This window comes from Octodon degus, unplaced genomic scaffold, assembly GCF_000260255.1.
Source record: "Octodon degus isolate 3935 unplaced genomic scaffold, OctDeg1.0 scaffold00045, whole genome shotgun sequence".
In the NCBI taxonomy this organism is placed as follows: Eukaryota; Metazoa; Chordata; class Mammalia; order Rodentia; family Octodontidae; genus Octodon; species Octodon degus.
Genome location: NW_004524621.1, coordinates 2,745,202 through 2,765,443, shown reverse-complemented (window position 1 = coordinate 2,765,443; position 20,242 = coordinate 2,745,202). Strand labels below are relative to the sequence as shown.

At 41.8% G+C, this 20,242-nt stretch overlaps 1 protein-coding gene across 3 annotated transcripts in view; it reads right to left on the bottom strand.

The window, feature by feature from the left end:
- Positions 1–20,242, bottom strand: part of Igsf5 (immunoglobulin superfamily member 5) — a 39,868-nt gene that overhangs the window by 13,701 nt on the left and 5,925 nt on the right. The window contains exons 3-6 of one of the 3 annotated variants that reach the window (XM_023716002.1): positions 14,649–14,966; positions 8,225–8,524; positions 5,239–5,493; positions 2,365–2,505 (exon numbers count right to left, since the gene is read on the bottom strand). In XM_023716002.1, the coding sequence (XP_023571770.1) occupies positions 2,365–2,505; positions 5,239–5,493; positions 8,225–8,524; positions 14,649–14,966 (1,014 nt within the window). The remainder of the gene's footprint in view (positions 1–2,364; positions 2,506–5,238; positions 5,494–8,224; positions 8,525–14,648; positions 14,967–20,242) is intronic. The other 2 variants (XM_004631773.2, XM_004631774.2) reach the window with 2 other exon arrangements.

The window sequence follows — 20,242 nt, the reverse complement described above, 5'->3', positions numbered from 1 at the left end:
TCTCTCTCTCTCTCTCTCTCTCTCTCTCTCTCTCTCTCTCTCTCTCTCTCTCTCTCTCTCTCCCTCCCTTCCCCCAATTGTCTTCTTTAGATGGCAGTTAGCTAATAAATAAAAATGCAAACCACCTGATATATGCTTAAACATCAAACCTCCACTCTTAAGAAAAATAATTTAACTTTTGTTACAATAATCTGTTCTCCTGTCTTTTCTGCCAGAAAGCCTCCTCCAGGAGTGCAATAAAAACTAGAGGAATCCCCATCCCCCCTGCACCACGGGATGGGCAACTGGCATGAAAACACTCGGGTCCCCGGGCAGCTAGTGTAGACGGAGGAACCCAGGACATGAAGCACCTAGAACCTCACAACTGGCCTGGCCAAAGGAACACAGGGACCCCTGGTAAGTACATTATTGAAGTAATGATCATAGGCATCAATGTACTGTTCATAATTTTAATAGGATGCTATGAAAGCCCAATACTGGCTTTAAAATTTGTTTTAGAACCCTTCTTAGCCATGTTTACTAAAGCATAACATTGACGGAAGATTACAAATGAAAGCTGTATCTGTCTCTGGTGCTTACAAAGTGAAACCACCACTTTTTGTGATTAGTGCCTTTATAACTGACTATACAAATTAACTATGAATATATTCACTCTTTTCTTCTAAATTTTAAATCACTTATAGTGTATTAGTCTATAATTTGTCTGAAATTAAACATGCTGTAATATGAAAAAATAATTTAACTTTAGAAAATACACACGTAGGAGTAGGTGAAAGAAATACAGGGATAGACAGATAACCAGCACTTAGAAAGTTCTGGGTCGTCTGCATAACAAACCCATGGGTTGGAGGTCATGGACTCCCCTACCCTGTGACCAGCCTGCCTTGCTACTGGTGAGACCCAAACCAAGGCCACTGCTCTCATACAGTGTGGCGTGGTCAGGCGTCCTCGTCCAGAGGAAATGTGGGGCTAATTTTATTCATTTATTTTGTACTATTTTGTTATGAACAGAAAACCTTATTTTCCTTTCTACCATACCATAAGCATTCATTTGCAAAAGGAATCTTGAAACTCCACAAAACAGAAACAGCCTTCTGAGGTGTTCAAATACATATCATTCTAGAAAAAAACCCAATCTCATCTAATGACATACTACAGTAGTCCTACATCCTTGCAAGAAAACCACACTAGCCAAGTAAGTAATCAGTGTCTTTGGTGACGAAGATGCCACCTCATCACCTTCTCAAAAGTGGGGAGTCCTTGGTGCTTGGAAACTGTACAGCAGGTCCAAAGGGAGCAGCTTCCTCCCTCAGACACCCCTCTTCCTTACGGTGAATTTGACCATAGCTACTTTCAAATACTTTGCAAGCCAGTATCTCCTTCGTTTTCAGTTTTCTTTTGTCCTTGTTATCATATTCCCAGCTTGATAAAGGTGTAACTGGTCTAAATTATATATATTTATAGTGCATAATGCAGTGTTTTGATACAAGGATGCATCAAGTGCTAAATGATCTAGCACTTGTATCACTTCACATATTTAATTACTTTTTCTGGTGAGAACATTTAGCAAGTTAAAGTGTACAACACATTGTGACTATAGTCATCAGGTTTTTTTTTTTTTTTTTTTTTTTTTGAACCAGGGATTGAACTCAGGCCCTTGCACTTGCCAGGCAAGCACTTATTCTACCAAGCTATCTCCCCGGCCCAGTCATCAGGTTTACAATGACTCCCCAGATTTTATTTATTCATCTGCCTAAGCTTATCTTTTGACCAACATGTCTCCAACACCTTGAACCCACCCCTGGCAACCACCAATCTGTTTCTATAAGTTCAACTTTTATGGATTCCACATACGGTGAGATCATGCCATGCCTGTGCCTGGCTTATTTTTACTTATGTGGTGTCTTCTAAGTTCATCCATGTTGTCCCAATTGACAGAGTTTCCCCCCACTTGAATACTATTCCATTTTGTGTACTTATATTTCACATTTTCTTTCCCCATTCATCAGTTGATGGCCACTTCAGTTGTTTCTATTCCTTCGCTATTGTAAATAACACTTTAACCCAGTAGTGGAGTACTGGATTATATGATACAACTATTTTAAATTTTAAAAACCTTTACACTGTTTTTCCATAGTGGGTGTGCCTATTTACATTCCCAGCAGCAGTGTGCAAGAGTTCCCTTTTCTTTATCGCCTTGCCAACACTTATCTTTGTCTTTTTGATAACAGTCATTCTGACAGGTGTGGTGTTATAGCTCATTATAAGTGAAGCAACTTTTGAAAGAGTCAGAGAGCTCCATTACTTCAGCTGCTTGTGCCCAAAGTTCACAACCACATGCAAATTTACTTTGAAAAAAATTACCTTTTTTCTCTTTCCCAGAGACACAACAGCAGCAAAATATGATAATCAGAACAATGATCAGGATCAAAAGCAATGAAAACGATACTGCAAGCAGAACTATGGCCCAGGTAGGCAACGATGTATCTTGTTTATCAATACTGTCTATAAGGTTAAAAGGAGAAAAAAAAATTAGATATTTGCACCACCTAGGATCATGGGTTTTGCTACTTTAAATCATATTTGCTTTCCAATAATAACATAACTATTCAGTCTGCTATAGTTAGTTGCTATAGGCCAGCTTCCCTCTGGTGTGTTTAATTATTCAATACTCTACAATAACTTCCATCATAATATTTATTGCTGCCAATATATAATTGCTTAGTAACTCAATCTAAGCAATAATCAGTTATTGACTCCAACATTCCTGAGAGGTAGATAAAGTTGGGCCCTGATGGCAACTCCTAGAGTTGGAGAAGTGATTATCGTGCTGTGATGGTCTTTGTTTAGTCAAAAAGTAATTATTAGTCAGCTACTGCTGAGCTAAACCAGAAAATGACATTTGGTTCTGTCTCCCGCATTCGTACCTTTTGAGATTCCAGAGCTCAAAGGAAATCCAACGCACTGGCAAGGTCCTATCCCAAGGGACTTGGGAACATAGCTTTTCATGGCAATCCTGTTCCTATTCCACTAGAGAATTTATTTCTCACACAGGAGTTGCTTCTATAGCTCTTCAGGAAACACCCTCTTTAGGGTCTACTTTACTTTCTTGTTTTATGCAGTAGTCATGGGGTTGGGAGTAGAAAAAGATAAGCACAGCAGGGAGGAAATTAAGGGAAGTGAAAATAGAAACAGAGAAGAAAAAGCCATTCTGATTTTTTGCTGCCATGTCTTAGAGCTCTCCAATACTGGTGCTGTATGGTTATGTAAGTTCAAGCTTAAGTTAATTAAAATAATGTGCAATTAAGCATTCAGTGCTTCAGTTACACTGTCCACATTTCAAGTGCTTGATCACCACAGCAGAACATTTCTATCACCACAGAGAGTCCTATTGGGCTGCACAGCCTAGCCTTGGCTTGTATGAACCGTATAGATGTGCTCAAAGACACTCACCTGTACTTTATTTTTCCCGTATTAACCACATGGAAGCCTAATCAAAGTGCAACAGTCGAGCTGTTTAAACTGTTCATTTCTACTTAACCAAAGTCTGCCACTCAACTCTCAGAGCATGGGTGATATCTCAATGTTAATTCCTGCTATTTTACTGGATTCTAGTCATCAGAAAATATTAAAACAATAGACTTCCTATCAAGGAGCACAGGTTTACGATGAATGTAAGGGTCATCAGCACTTCAGAATCAGAGGTTAGGGCTGGCCAAATAGTCAGTGGATTAAAGTGCAGGGGCCAGGGGTTCGATCCCTGGGCCTGCTGTGCCAGCCCTGCCCCCAGGGCACACACACTGAGCTGGTAATTGAGACTGAGCGTGGTAGTGTGTGCCTGTAATCCCAGCTCTTGGGAGGCTGTAAACAGGCAGATCACTGTGAGTCTGATCTAGTAGTGAGACCCTGAACACCCTGTAAACCCTTCCCTAAAATAAAAAAAAAAAAAAAAAAAAAAAAAAGAATCAGAGGTTAGTGACCTAGAAAGGTCACTGTGATGCTCCTTCTTAGAGTTTTCATAGAAAAATTGAGCTTTTAATTATACTTTCTATTCCTATGTCACAGTTAAATGCTCAAAATCAGTGGCAGGAATGATTTAAGATGCTCGCTTTTGCCTTGGTATTTGTAATCACAACCACCTGGGAGCTGACTTTTGGGCAGGCAAGAGTCCCACAGCAGAATGGATCCACAGACTTGCCCGAAAATGCATGTGGAAATTCAAGAAACTGTGCTTTAGAGAACTATTTAATATAAAAGATATTTGTCTTTTGCCCTTTGTGCAAAGTATTCCTGCAATTTAAAAAAAATTTTTTTCTTCTATAGAATTAGAAAATGTTAAATAATTTGACAGTTTCTTTTTTTTTATGTATTTAGTGCAGGGTCAATGGGTCTCACCACACAGATTGGACCTAGTGATCCTCCTGTTTGCAGTCCCCCAAGCACTGGGATTAGAGGTGTGTGCCACCACACTCAGTCTCAATCGCTTTCTCAGAGCACCCTGGGGGCAGGGCCAGCATGGCACACCATGGATCGAACCCTGGTCCCTATGCTCTGCTGAAGCAGGCGTTTTAGTCCCCTGAGCTATCTGGCCAGTCCTGATAATTTCTTTTTTTAACATCTCATATTCATTGTCATATCAAATGTCCAGGAAACCAATTGCTGTGTTTCCATTTCTCCTTATATTTATACTGCCTAAACTGGATTTATCTTTCTCAAGATCAAGGACTTGTTTTTCTCATATCCCAAGCACCTAGAACATGTTAGGCATGATGGGGGGACTGATGGATGGATGGATGGATGGAAGGATGGGTGGATGAATGGATTGATGGATGGGTGGATCAGTAGATGGAAGGGTGCATGGGTGGATGGAGAGACTGAGAGGCTGAGCTCCTTTCTTTCTTTACATGGAGAAAAAAGGTCCATATACCAGGAAGTGAGCTACAGCTAAGCCAAGCCTAGAAATCATTTTTCTTACCATATTAAGATGCTTAGAACAGAAGTAAAAGATGACATTTTACAAAATGTTTGCAAACTACTCTCCTAATGTCATCAATCTCCACCTCATCCACCGTCTTTCTGAGATGAGCTGGAATAGAGAGCTAGGAAGAGGGATCCTCTAGAAATGGTAATAGGGAAAATATTATGGTTTAGATCTGGGTTGTCTCCCAAAGGCCTTATAGGTTCAGAACAGGTGGTGGAAGGTGATTGTGGGAGAGCTGTATTCATCCGTGGCTCCACCTTTGATGAGTTCAGTAGCTGGCTTCCTGCTAGGAGGTGGGGCCTGTTTGAAGTTGGGTCCCGGGGTGCATGGCCTGGAAGGGTGCATTTCCCCCAACTCTTTCTCTGTTTCCTGACCACCTGGTTGCAAGCAGCTCTCCTCCACAGCAGACTCTCCTACAATACTATTTCTTCCTTGGAGCCAGGGGAACACAGAGGGAAAGTGTGAGCCAAAACGCACCTCTCCTTTAACTAGTGGGTGCTGAGCTTTGTGTCCTAGAGACAAAAGAGTGACTAAGACAGAGGGGACAGAATTATATCCTTCTCAGAGTGCACCTCCTCAGCCCTAGATATGGACAAGAGCCAGGCTCTTCACATCTAGAAAGCGAGCCTGTCACCTTGCTCCGTGACCAGCAGACTCTCGAGCACGGCCTGGAATGCTCATGGCACAGGCAAATTTAAAGCCCACATTCAGGGATGAAAAGTGGAGGGGTGTGGAACCCCAAGTGGCCCACACTTCAAGAATGCCCAGTGTGCAGGAGGATCACAAACACTGCCCAAGCAAGTGCCCGCAATTACAGGATCTCCTCCCTCAGAGGCGATCTTAAAATCATGAAGTCCAGAACTGCGCCAAGGGCTTCACAAACTGGAGCTGCGATGAGAACACTGTGTGGAAGCTTTGGGAACTGGTCACCCCCGTGGCACTGTGTAGCTTCTCCGTTACCTTTGGCCTCCAGGTCACTCCAGTAACAATTCTTGCTCCACCAGGCTGTGCAGATGCAAGAGATGTAGGTGAAAGTGCCCAGGAGACTGTACACAGCATTCAGGACAGCATGTTCACCCTGTATCTACTTTGAGGGACTCGTTCAGGGTGAAGTTGGTAAATATTACACGTTTTCATGATAAGGGAGCCAGCGCGGGATAAACATGAAGGCCTGGCCCAGGATGGGAGACAGGCTTGGCCGCTTGTGGCACCCGGAAGCACACTTGCTGACTGACTCAAACATTCACTGCAGGTGGCCTTTCCTTCCCTCAGCTCCAACCTCTGCCCCCCAGGCCTGACCCCACTGCCTTTCCTTAGTCCAGCAGGACACTTGCTTTCCACACAGGAGCTCCCCCTGCAGGAGAGACACCACCGGGCTGGGTTGGTGACTGAGGCATGGAGGGAAAGCAGCCATACCACTGTGGCTTTTCCCGCTCTCACCTTCCTTAGTTCAGCTACTAGGTCTAGCACAGAGGACTGCCCTCACCTAACAGCTCTGGTACCTGACCAAAGTGGCAGTTGGTGGCAGGAACCACGTTGCCTGCTTTATGCTTCCCATCCACAGTGCTCATGCTGAGCTGTCAGTCCAACCTTCCACGGAGCTTCACACCAGCACAGCCAGGCTCCAGAACTGGGAGACAGCACATGGCCTGCGGTCCCGTGTTACAGTTGCCTGTCTCCAAGTGCCTGCTCTTGTGGTGGTGCGTGGAGTGGATGGGGAAGCAGGTCTTGGCCTTCGCTGTCTCTCCAGGGCAAGTCCAGTCAACACTGTCCTCACGAGTTTGCTTTCCAGGAACAGCACCCACTCGGTGCTGTGCTGGTTAACTTGGTTAATATTTCAGCAGTGCTTAAAACAGTACCTGGTGTGTGGTAAGTGCTGGTTATTATTATTATTTTGCTTTGTATTTAGCTGTTCTGAACTTTGAAAGAGCTCAGGTAGTGGTCATTTCATGACAGGAAAAGTTTGGTTCAGGAGAAAAGTTCCTCTTAGCTTCTCAAGCCTACTTTCCCATCTAGCTTTATGCTCTCTATTGAGGCATGACACTCCTCCAAGCCTCCAATCTTTTTTTTTTTTTGTGTGTGGAATCGGGGATTGAACTCAGGCCCTTGTGCTTGCCAGGAGAGCGCTTATTCCACAGAGCCATCTCCCCAGCCTCCTCCCCCTTCTTTTTCTGTAAAATTTCTTTACAAAAAGTAAACCAGGCCTGCCACCCCACCCTCCTCATCTCACCCCCATGCTGCTCTGCTAATAAACACAGAGCTGAGAGCTCTGCAGAGTACCCCGAAGAGTGGCTGGAGTTTCTGGGATGTCAAAGCCCACAGCAGATCTTCTGGAGGCTCTAAGCTTTAAAATGCAATAATAGAATGTTCATTGTAGATTTTCTGGGTACAGTACCAAACAGTCAGCTGGGCATGGTGACACACATTTTCTGTCATCCTAGAATTCTGGGAGGTGGAGGCAGCGGAATTGAAAGCTTAAGCCAAGTCTGGGTAACACAGTCACTTAGCAAAATTCTGTCTCAAAATTAAAAAATCAAAATGGATTAAGAGTGCAGCTCAGTATAAAGGCCCTGGGTTTAATCCCCACTACCAAAGAAAATGAAGCAGGCAAGGAGAGAGGTAGGGGAAAAAAGAAAAACTGTCTGGGGATGTTTTTCAACACAAAGGATTCAACCCCACTACAGAGGCAGAGGAGCAAGTACAAGCAGGCCCATAACTCTCCCAAGACTGGAAGAAATCTATTAGAAATCTAAGAGAAACTGAATACCACCTCAAATGTTAGGAAATTTGCTAAGGGTGGTGTCACCCTGGAACAGTAGTAGGTAAAAGCTAGAGAAAAACAATTTTCTTTGAATATTTGCTCTGAACTTTCTTTTTATGAAAATTAACTGCCAAAGCTTCTAAGTGGTTTTAATATGTACTTAAGAAAAAGAAGAAAACTTTAAGTTGGAATCTTGAAAGCAGTTGGGATCACAGGATCACTAAGGCAACACCGTGTCACTGGCCTTCATGACCATCCCAACCTGAAATCAAAGTCTTCACATGATTTTCTCAGGCACCGCTGATAAGGTAGCACAACACGGAAAATAAAAGCCTGAAGGGCTGAGGCTATAGCATGCATAGGCCCTGGTTTCTGTCCCAACACCACAATCAATCAATCAATCAATCAATCACTTAATCAATCAATAGAAATAAGCCTGAAGTATTGATTATTCTGATAAAAAAGAGAAAGTCTTCACTTACCTGGCAGAGGCTGAACCACAGTAAGGGTTACAGTTACAGACTTGCTGGCCTGCAGACTTCTCAGCTCGGCCACACAAGTCAGAGTCCCGTTGCCCTGTGGCGTGAGAGCCAGGACACTCACTGCACGTGGAAGGTCGCCAGGCTCCAGAAAGGAGGAGTAGCTGGAATGGCTCACAGGGACACCGATCTCCCAGGTAATATCCGGGAGTGGGATCCAGCCCAAGGCTTGACAAGTGACATTACATAGTTCATCCTCAACAACTACAAGGCTATCATTGAGGATGTGCAAGGTGCCCACAACTAAAGAAGAAAAGAGAGAAATGATCGAGGAATGACAGGGCCTCTGGGTTCAACAGTTTCTTTTATCAATTTTAGCTTCAAATCACATTTCGTAAGACTTTCTTCCCAACCCCAGAAGGCTGTGTCTGTTCCAGAAATCCTCAACTTGGGTTTTGTCCATGTCTTTCTTATACCTACTAGGACAATGGAAGAAGTTGAAATTTCTCATAAGAAAATATTTATCTATGGAGACAATGAATAAATACAAATCAGGAACCAGGAGTAATAAATACAAGGAAAGAAAAGGCAGATGCATGTGCTTTGCACAGTCACTAAAGTGGAGCTAAAAACATTGTTGGGCTATCCTGGGAGCAAAAGCGAAAAAGGAAATAATGTTTATAGTCCTTTCAAGGAGAACATAACCCAGGGTGTCCTGAGGAGTCTCTCCTACGGTTTGGCCATGTCATTTATTTTATTTATTCTTGAGGTCACAAATATTTAAATGTAACTTTTTTGACACTGTCTTAAAATGTGTTTCAGGGGCTGGGGAGATGGCTCAGTGGAATAAGCGCTTCCCTGGCAAGTACAAGGGCCTGAGTTCAATCCCCGGTTCCACCAAAAAAAAAAAAAAAAAAAAAATGTGTTTCAATTTATAAATAACATCACAATCATATATGACACAGAAATAGCTAATCCAAACATGTATGAGAATAATTTACTCAGATAAAATTATTTTTTAAGTTTTGTTAAAAGAATACACTTAGGGGCCAGGGAGATGGCTCAGCAGAATAAGCGCTTCCCTGGCAAGTGCAAGGGCCTGAGTTCAATCCCTGGTTCCGCAAAAAAAAAAAAAAAAAAAAAAAAAAAAAAAATCCACTTGCCTGTGTTGTATAGTAATACTCCATATTGTTTACATATTATTATTTTTGTTGTTATTGGTAAAGTAACCCAAGGATTGGCTCCAGCAAAGACACAGCCTTAGTGAAATATATAGGCATTGAAATATTTAAATGAATACATTCTAAAAATTGCCAGCTGTATGATACAATGGAAAGAACACTGGAGTAAGAATCAAAAAGATAAATCTGTTCTCAATCCTGGCACTGCTCCTAAAGTGTCATCACCTGGGTATGAACTGGAATTTTAGAATTTTCTGTTTTGCATCTATCAGTGAGAGAATTTGACTTGAACAGGGTTTCTTAACTATTTTGGTTTCAGTATCCTTTACACTCTTTAAAATTATTGAAGATTCCAGAGACTTTTCATTTATATGACTGCTTCTATTAATATTCACTAGGGGGCCAGGGAGATGGCTCAGTAGAATAAGTGCTTCCTTGTCAAGGGCAATGGGCCTGAGTTCAATCCCTGGTTCTCAAAAAAAAAAAAAAAAAAAAACAATATTTACCATATCTTAACTTACAATCACGTATTTGTTTTAAAATATTTATCTGAAAATGACCTACTACATATTAGTGTAGGTCAACATATTTTCATAAAATTCATACATTTTAAAACCAAAAAAAAAAAAAAAGAGGACATGGCTTTATATGTATGCTAATTCCCTGTGGTGCCTGCCTAGATTCTTGTATTTGTTCATTCAGTTTTTTTTTTTAATTTTAGGGAAGGGTCTACAGGGTGTTCAGGGTCTCACTACTAGATCAGACTCATAGTGATTCTCCTGTTTACAGCCTTTCAAGTGCTGGGATTACAGGGGGGCGCCACTACACCCAGTCTGAACTGCCAAAGTCTCAGCGCGCCCCAGGGACGGGGCTGGCACGGCAGGCCCAGGGGATCGAACCCCCACTGAGCTATTTGGCTGGCCCCCTTCATTCAGTCTTTTGCAACAGATTGCTCTGTGTAAGAGACATAAAGAAACGCTGACTCCACACAGAGTCAGCCTGCACTTTTTAATGACAAAAACCCTGCAGAAATTGAAATAGACTTTTTTTTTTAATCTCAATCTGCTAAAAGACTTCTATGACAAACCAATAGCCAACGTAATACTAAATGGATAAAACTGAAAGATTGTACCCTAAAATCAAGAACAAGACAAGGATGTTCACTATCACCACTCCTATTCAATATAGTTCTGGAAACATTAACCAGAGCAATTAGACAAGAGAGAGAAATAAAAAGAATAAGCATAGGAAAGGAAGAAGTGAAATTATCATTCTTTGCAGATAACATGCTACTCTGCATGAAAGACCCATCGAAAACCACCAATAGACTTCTAGATTTAATAACCAAATTCAGTCACATAGCTGGATACAAAGTCAACACTCAAAAAGCAATAGCATTTCTGTATACAAATAACAAACTCACAGACAGAGAAATTATGGAAGCAACACCTTTCACAGTAGCATTAAAAAAAAATACTTAAGAATCAATCTAACAAAGGAAGTACCCTGAAAAAGATCAAAGAGGATATCAGGAGATGCAGTGATATCTCTTGCTCTTGGGCAGGAAAAGCCAATATAGTGAACATGGCTATACTTCCATAAGTGTCATACTGATTTAATGCAATCCCAATCAAAATACCATTAGCACATCTCACAGAACTAGAGAAAACAATTCTAAAATTCATTTGGAACCAGAAGAGACCCAGAATAGCAAAAGCAACTCTGGGCAACAAAGGCAAGTCAAGGGACATCACAATCCTGGACTTGAAGTTGTACTACAAAGCTACTGTGATTGAAAAACAGCATGGTACTGGAAAAACATAAACCCCGAAACAGACTTGAGGGCTAATGGAACAAATTAGAAATGCAGACACAACTCTGAACATATCTAGTTATCTTTGACAAAGGAGCCAAACACTGTGCTGAAGGCTAAAACTAGACCCATGTCTTTCACCATGCACAAAGCTAAAATTGAAATAGATAAAAGATTTAAATATTAACAGAAAAACTAACTCTACCAGAAGAGAGAATGGGTAGAACTCTTGAAGACACTAGCGTAGGCAAAGACTTTATGAACAAAACCTAATCGCATGGGAAATATCACAAAGAATCAACAACTTGGATCTCGTCTTATTAAAAAGCTTTTGCAAGCAAACAAAACTACCAACACAGTGAAGAGGCAACCCAAATAATTGGGAAAAATTTTAACAGAGGTTCCTCAGACAAAGGACTAATATCTAGAATATATAAAGAACTAATTTTGTGGAAATCAGTATAGAGATTTCTAAAAAAACTGAAACTAGAGGGCTGGTGAGATGGCTCAGTGGTCTAAAGCACCTACTTAGAACAAGCTTAGCAAAGCACAGGGACCGCGGTTCAATCCCCTAGCACCACATGCCAGCCAGCCCCGCCCCCTGGTAGGCTGAGCTGGACACACACACACACACACACACACACACACACACACACAAATAAATTTTTAAAAAGTTAAAAAATAAAAAAAATAAATAAATAAAACTAGAGGTTCCATTTGACCTACTATTTCCTTCCTTGGTATTTGCCCAAAAGATTTAAAAGTATCATTCAACAGGAATATATGCACACCCATATTTGTAGCAACAGTTTGTAATAGCTAAATATTGGAAATAACTCTAACGTCTGTCAAGTGATGCATGGGTAAAGAAGATAAGGGTTTTTTAATACAATGGAGAACTATTTTGCCATAAAGAAGGATAAACCTAAGACATTCTAGCAATACACCTTGGGGCTATATACTCTTAAGTGAAATAAATTGGACACACATGTTTAGATACTGCATTTTTTTTTTTGATGAGAGAAACCAAAAGCATTTTTTTTGGGGGTGGGGATCAGGGCTTGAACTCAGGCCCTTGCACTTGCCAGGCAAGTGCTTATTCTATGAGCTATCTCCCTAGGCCCCCGAAAGCATTTATAAGGACCAAAAGGTATAACAGATAGCAGGAAACAAGAAGAAAATGTTCAGATGGGAAGGAAACAAGTAGGGAGGAAGGAAAGGGATAAAAGAGAATAGAAGGGAAAACTGGAAAAAAAAATTGTGAATAAGAAGGAGAGGAGGGGTTGAAGGGAGGGCAGGGGAATGTGGCAAAAAGAATCAAGATATATTATGTACAGGTACAAATTTTCTGTGGTAAGTATGATTACTATATGTATCTAAAATGTACCAATAAAATTAATTTTAAGAATTCTTAGACTTGTATATCAGAAAAAAGAAAATATTTGTTCATCTAGCAATAGAACTTACAGAGCAATGGAATCAGTGTAAACCGAACAGGTTCTGTCCCAGCTCTGGGGCTCTTTAGAGTCTTCAAATCAAAGACCTCAGTCGTTTTTCCATCCGGTCAAGCCAGGGAAGTTTTACCCATTTTATTTTTATTTTATCTCATTATTATTTATTGTTTATGTATTTATTTTATTTATTAGCTTTACCCACTTTATTTATTTTCATGTATTTGGTGTAGGCTCTCACTACGCAGCTTGGACTCTAGTGATCCACCTGTTTTCAGCCTTCCCAGCATTGGGATTACAGGAGTGTGCAACCAGGCCCAGTTTCTGCAGCCAGCTCAGCACACTCGGAGGTGGGGACAGGGCCAGTGTAGCCTGTGGTACCAGGGATTGAACTCCAGTCCCTGTGCTTGCCTAAGCAGGCATTTAATCCACTGAACTGTCTCACCAGGCCAGCATTACTGATTTTAAAGATGAAGAAATTGAGCCATCATGGGATTTTGGTAGAAAATAACTGGTGATAGCAACATCAGAATTTATGTCTTTGATTTCTTTGCCTGTGTTCTTTCCCTTATACCCAGCACCATTATCTCGAGAATCTGGCCATGCAAACCAAGGCAATAGCCCGAGGTAGCCTCATAAAATTAAAAAAAATATCATTGTACCCCTAATTAAACCACATAAAATTAAAGATGCAAAAGGAAAAGACCTGCCAATTTAATTAAATTTCTATAATAAAAAAATTTTAAATCCAGATAGCAACAGACATGTCTTTCCACCAAATGTTAGCAAAATTGATTTGACAGTAATCTGAATACAGTCAGAATTTTTTGGAATCTCTCCAAGGTAAATAAACAAATATTATAAAAAGTTTCAAAGACATATTGTGGTTTCTTGTAAGAAATCCAGAACTATGGTAGTCATAATGCTTCTATTAATAGTGTATAAATACACTTTTGAACAGTATACAGTGGCTAAATTTTGATAAGAATATTCTAGATCATTGTAAAAGCAACTCTTTCCTACATGCCATGATCTTTAGAACCTCAGAATTACTTTTAAGAATGAAAAAATGTCACCCACTATAGATTGTGTTCACCATTTTTCTTTTCTTAGAGTGACTTGGTATGTTTGGTAAGCACACATCTTTGATTATAATAATTGCTATACCCAAGAATGGAGAGAGAGATTGGGGCAGCTTCAGCAAGGAAGAATAAAAAAGTTAAATCATGCTTCAGAGTTGATAAATGACATGTGCTAAGAAATAGTCAAGTATAGTAAAGAAAAAACCAAACAAACTAGAGTAATTGTCACCTATCTCCAAATCAGAGACAAGTGACTCCAATTAGTCCAACTGGATCAGAAGAATTCCACGATGCATTTCCAGAAAGCTACTGAATGCTGAAATGGATGACACGAGGGGAGCAATAAAAAATAGCATCTTTAAAAGTCTGTACAAGGAAAAAAAATAAGCAAGGATAGAAAGACAAAGGGAAAGAAGTAAGAAGAAAAGAAGGGACAAGACTGGTTTACAAACAAATATTGCTCAGAATAATTATAAATATATTGCAGGGGCTGGAGAGATGGCTCAGTGGTCTAAAGCACCTACTTGGAACAAGCTTGGCAAAGCACAGGGACCGCGGTTCAATCCTCCAGCACCACATGCCAGCCAGCCCTGCCCCCTGGTGGGCTGAGCTGGCCACACACATACACACACACACACACACACAATAAATGTTAAAATAAAAAAATAAATAAATAAATTATTGCAAACAGAAGGCTAGAGTGCAGATGGAGAAAGGAGGAAAGAGGGAAGGGAAAGGTGAAAAAAGAAAGGAAGGAGGGAGACAGAGAGGAGGTGACAATAAAACAGTTACCAGTTCAAAGTAATCATCAGCATAACACCGACCCATGTGCCATTGTACATAGTGTGAGCCTCAGAAGGCCCTTCCAACCCTCTGCTCTGGAGTCTGCTGCATACATACCTTCAACTGTGAGGAAAGCAGATCCATCCAGATCACTGTTCTGGAGGCTGCATCTTACCAGCCCTGAATCACTGGGCTGCACATTGTGGATGATCATCTCAGAGACGAAGTTCCCATCCAGGTCATAACTGGCAGAGGTAAAGCGGTCGTTGGTGATGATGGGCTCCCGGGATGTAATGCTCAGGACCACTGTGCCTTTGAGGGCCCACATAATGAGCTTCCAGCCTGGGGACACAGTGCAGTTGAAGCGAGCCTCTGATCCCTTCAGCACTGTTGCATTCTGGGGCCCTTCTATGATTTGGTAGCTGGATCCAGACACTAAAAAACAGCCAAGTTTTCAAAGGGTGAGTATTAATCAACTATGTAGTTCAACTCTTCTCTATTCACCAGTTATTATCACCTGGGTGTCTTTGGCCTAGTTCAGACTCCAGGTCTTACAGGTCCTGTACAGGGCTCCACCAGGAGCCCAAGAGTGGCCAGTGGACATCAAGCCATCACCCTACCCTACTTTTCACTCTTCTCCTTTAGCTGGGTTGTACTGGTTGCATGTTGTTATCCATACGTTTATATCCACCAGCTCTTCAGAAAGTGACCTTTGAAAGTGGAGGGTTTTTTGTAGAGGTAATTAGTTAAGGATTTCAAAATCAAACCAACCTGGGCTTAGGGAGGGATCCAATTCTGGTAATATCCCTCCAATACAGAAGAGTACAGAGAGAAATACCATGTGGAGATGAAGGTAGAGAGTGGATGGACAGGTCTACAATCTGAGATGGCTGGGATTGTGGACAAGCACCAGAAGCTGAGAAAGGCATGAACAGGGTCTCCTTTGAAGTCTCCAGAAAGAACCAGCCCTGTCCACCAGGGATATCATAGCAACAGCAGAAACTGGGACCCCGACTGAGACATTCAATTCAAAATTCCATGCTCTTTATCCCATGATAAAGAACTATGGAATACCACAGACCTAGGTTTCTGTTCAACCATGCCTTCCTCATGAGTCCTGGCACTCTTATTATCAGTTGATAATGTATAGTCCCTGGGGCCAACCAGGCTCACATTAAGGGCAACTCCCTTCTTTCTTTCTGCCCTTGGACAACCAAGAGTAATGCAGTTCTAAAGCAATGTCATGCTGAGGTTCCTTGCAGAAAGGGTGGATGGTAAACACTCAGAACAAGAACTCATCTGTGCATCCACAATGCACTGTGAACCAGAACTACAACCTGCAGGACCTGGAAGAAGTGTCATGTGTGCATGTGCCCAGAACAGTGTGAGATACAAGCAGAAAGAGACCAAAGGGGGCTTTGGCTCAGAAAAGACAGAGCTAAGGGAAGGGCCAAATGCACTGACCTTACCTACTGTCTGAGTAAACATGATCACATTAGTCTTTGCTTTGTCCCAGGGTGTGACAGAAAAAGAAAGTGCAACTCTCAAAACCACAATTTAGGTAGGATTCTATTCCTGGTAGGGGTGCATCGCTCTAATCCAGGATCCCTCTGATCCTCAAGTGAAGAAACAAAGGCCCCAGGAAGAAAGATCCATATAACTCATCTGGGAAGCTACAGACGTTGTCAGCATGGCCCTTTCTGTGAGTCCGAGTCACATTTTAAGAAAAAAGAGCAAAGAAAAGATATAGCTCTATGTCTGAGGGAAGAAAGGCCAGTCAAGCCCTTATGCCCCACACTGGGCATGGTAGAGGGAGGCAAATGGATGATGCCCAGTGAGGCTGGGGGAAGAAGGATGGGACAGATGAGGCCCTGGTCTGCCCCTGAAGAGCCCACTCTTGAAACCTCATGAGAATGAGAAAATGCTTCTAGAACCAGACTTTTTTCCATGGCCGTGTGCACCATGGTGAGATCATTTCACTCTAAAACCAGTCTTGAAGCATCTCTGACTTCATGTGTGACTAAGGAATCATAGAACCTCTGCAGGCCACAGGCCTCACTCTGCAGCTGGGCAGGGGAGAGGGGGCTGTGCACGGTAGAAACTCTTGGATTCTGACTCAACTTTAAGGTAAAAGAAGGAGCCAAATTCCCCCCACACTGTTACCTGCCACCCAGGCTAGAGCCCTCAGTGACCACCCTCCAGCTGTGCCCTGTGACTCAGGGCTGCCTTCTGGCAAATGCTCGAGATCTTGGCATCTCATTCCCTTATTGTCTTATTGTGGCCTTGTGTGAGCCTGCCCTACATAGAACAAACAACAGAAAATTATAGATAAGAATTTTAATCAGTCACATACCTCACTTAGGGCCTCCCTTTCCCTTTGCTTTTCCTTTTATTTTTGAAGCAAAGTGACAAATTGGTAGAGCACTCGGAAGTGTCAGTGTCTCCCCTGCCCTGGAATGTCTGTGTGGCCAACCACTCTGCTGTCTACTGGATTCCTTGCCCATTTACAAGATTCTTTTGCCTGTCAATGTTCTCCATTTCCCAAGCCCACATTCACAGTCCAGCCCTCCTCTCCTGCCCTATCAGGCATCTCCCAGGAAATGACTGATGGCCACCCAAGATGGAAAGGATTCCTTTTCTTCCTCTCTCTTGCTTCCCAACAACCTCAGACTTATATCAATCATGGGGCAGCACACTTGCCATGGTTCCTTTCAATCCTGCAGAAATTGACCTAAACACAAGTGTTCTGTGGTGGCCTCTTTACAGCTCCCTGAAATACTTTCAGGCATCTCCTTCACATGGGTTTGAGGGTCTACTCTGAGACCCTCTGTCTTCTCACTTTCCTCTCTTCCTTCCTGGCCATGGCTATCGACCCTCAACACTCATCTTGTCCTTAACACTGCAGTGAATGGAAAAGCAGGGTTGAAGATGTGGATTCACCATCAAGAAGGAGCTAGAGAAAGAAAGTGGAGGGCAGAAAAGAGAGATGCTTTATTTTGCTCCATCAGGCCACAAGAGCCTTTTTAAAATTTATCAGACTCATCCAGTCTTTCTGGCCCCAGGGCCTTCATGCATGTAGCTCTGAACACTACTATCACTTGATTCTCAGCCCCTGGTCAGATGTCTTCTCCTCAGCGAAACTTTCCTGGTCACCCTTGAGAGTAATTATCCTGAAGCAAGCTTTCTGAGTAGTGGTGCAGAGTAGTGGTGCTTCTTTGAAGTGAATGTTATGATGGATGTGTTATACTTATTTCTCTCCTCAATCAATGCCTATCTCTTATATGAAGCCACGGGCCCCATGTTAATGAGGACTATGCCTGGCTTTTCTGGGTCATGCATCTTGTTTGTCAGCTAAGTGCTGCATAACAAGTGCTCAGTGACTATTTATTGTGTGAGTAACAGGTTCTACATAAGCCATGAGGCCATGGGCGAGGTGGAGAGGGCAGGGTGGGCCCTTGGGTTCACACAAAGACTGCTTTCTGTTACCCAGAGCCAAGTCTACACACAGATATGACTGCGCACAACGTTGCCCAAGAGAATGTGCCCAAGGTACTTAGCCTTCATCACAGACTTTGGGATGGGCCCCAATTCTCTTAGGGCTCTAGAATGAGCCAATACTACCCTGTCTCTTGCAATAGCCATCTCTAGGTTTCAAACCAGAACCTTCCTGCCTCACATCAATACTTCCTACTTGGCTCCAGCAGGACAAAATATCTCAGGGGAGCTAAACCCAGAGTTCATCAGCTGCCACAAAACCCTCAAAGAGCTTTCTGCAACTGAGGGGCTAAATAGGCCTGTTTGGTGCCATGTTCCCAAAATGTACACTGAGGGTGGCTTATTCTTCCTAGGCTGTACCTACTCCAATACTTTGTTTTCCACTCCACTTTACAAATAAAAGTTTCTCATGCTACTGGACAGAAGCTTCCCAGCACCTTGTCTCCAGATCCACATGAGGGCTGAGCCTGGTGTTCCTAACTCCATATATACACACACCCATGATCAGAATTTCATACAGCAAAACTACCACCAACCTACCTCACAGACCTAGAGAAATCGTTCCTAAAATTGATTTGGAACCAGAAAGACCTAGAATAGCAAAGTCAATCCTGGTCAATGAAGACAAGGCAAGAGGCATTACAATTCCTGACGTGAAGTTATACTAGAAAGCTACTGTGATAAAATCAGCATGGTATTGGGAACAAAATAGACCTGAGCATCAATGGAATAGATTAGAAGATGCAAAAGCCTCTACAAACACACTCAGCCACCTGATCTTTGACAAAGGGGCCAAACATGCTCATTGGAACACAGATAGTCTCTTTAGCAAATGGTGCTGGAAAAACTGGCTCTCTACATGCCAAAAACTCAAACTTTACCCAGGTCTATCACCATACACTAAGCTAAAGTCAAAATGGATTAAAGATCTAAACATTAAAACAGAAACACTAAATCTCCCGGAGGAGAAAGTAAGAGGAACTCTTGAAGACATAGTGGTAGGCAGAGTTCATGAACAAAAATCAAATCGCATGGGTAATACTTGAAAGAATTAACAACTGAGAACTCCTCTTATTGAGAAGTTTTTGCACATCAAAAGAAATTATAAACAAAGTGAAAAGACATTCCACAAATTTGGAAAAAAATCTTAACTAATACGCATTCAGGCAAAGGTCTGCTCTCTAGAATTTACAAAGAACTAAAAAACATTAGGGCCCCAAAATTTAAAGACCCAATCCAGAAATGGGCATCCAAGATGAACACACACTTCTCAGAGGATAAAATTAAAGAAGTGAATAAATATATGAAAAAATGCTCCATATCACTAGCCATCCGTGAAATGCAAATTAAAACAACACTGAGATACCATCTCACCCCAGAAAGAATGGCTATCATAAAGAAATCAACCAACAACAAATGTTGGAGAGGCTGTGGGGAAAAAGGAACCCTTCTCCATTGCTGGGGGGAATGTAGACTGGTGCAACCATTATGGAAATCAGTGTGGAAACTCCTTAAACAACTAGGACTGGAAATCCCATTCAAACCAGCTATCCCTTTACTGGGCATTTTCCTGGAGGAACTGAAAACATCATATCATGATGACAGATGTGTACTTATGTTCATAGCAGCACAATTTGTGATAGCCAAATCTTGGAAACAATCAAGATGCCTGTCACCTGAGGAATGTATGAAAAAAGTGGTATTTTTATACAATGGAGTACTACTCAGCTATAGGGAATGATAAACTTGAAGCCTCTATATTTAAGTGGATGCCACTTGAAGATGTAAGTGAAATAAACCAGACCCACATGTGTAAATATCATATAGTTTCTCTAGTATAAAAACTCAAAAGAAGAAATTTTTAAAAAGGTATAACACAATTAAAAGGAAAGTAAGAACTTAAGGACTAGACAATGAAGAGAGGGCAAGGAGAAAAGCTAGGAAACATGACAGGGCAAAGCTATACATTTATATGCACAAGATGGTTAAGGCAATGGTCCTGAGAATCTTCAGCAGATTTTTGAAACTAGCAGTTAGTTGGTAGGATTCTCACCCTGACTAACTATATATGCTGATACTATATATACTGTGAACTAAGCAACTGCACTGAAGATAGCAGTGTGTAATACTAGGGTCATGCTTGGAATGCCTGTCATTCAGGTCTTCTAAACATGTACTGTTTGTCATATCATACCAGTTACAGCCATACTGTCTTT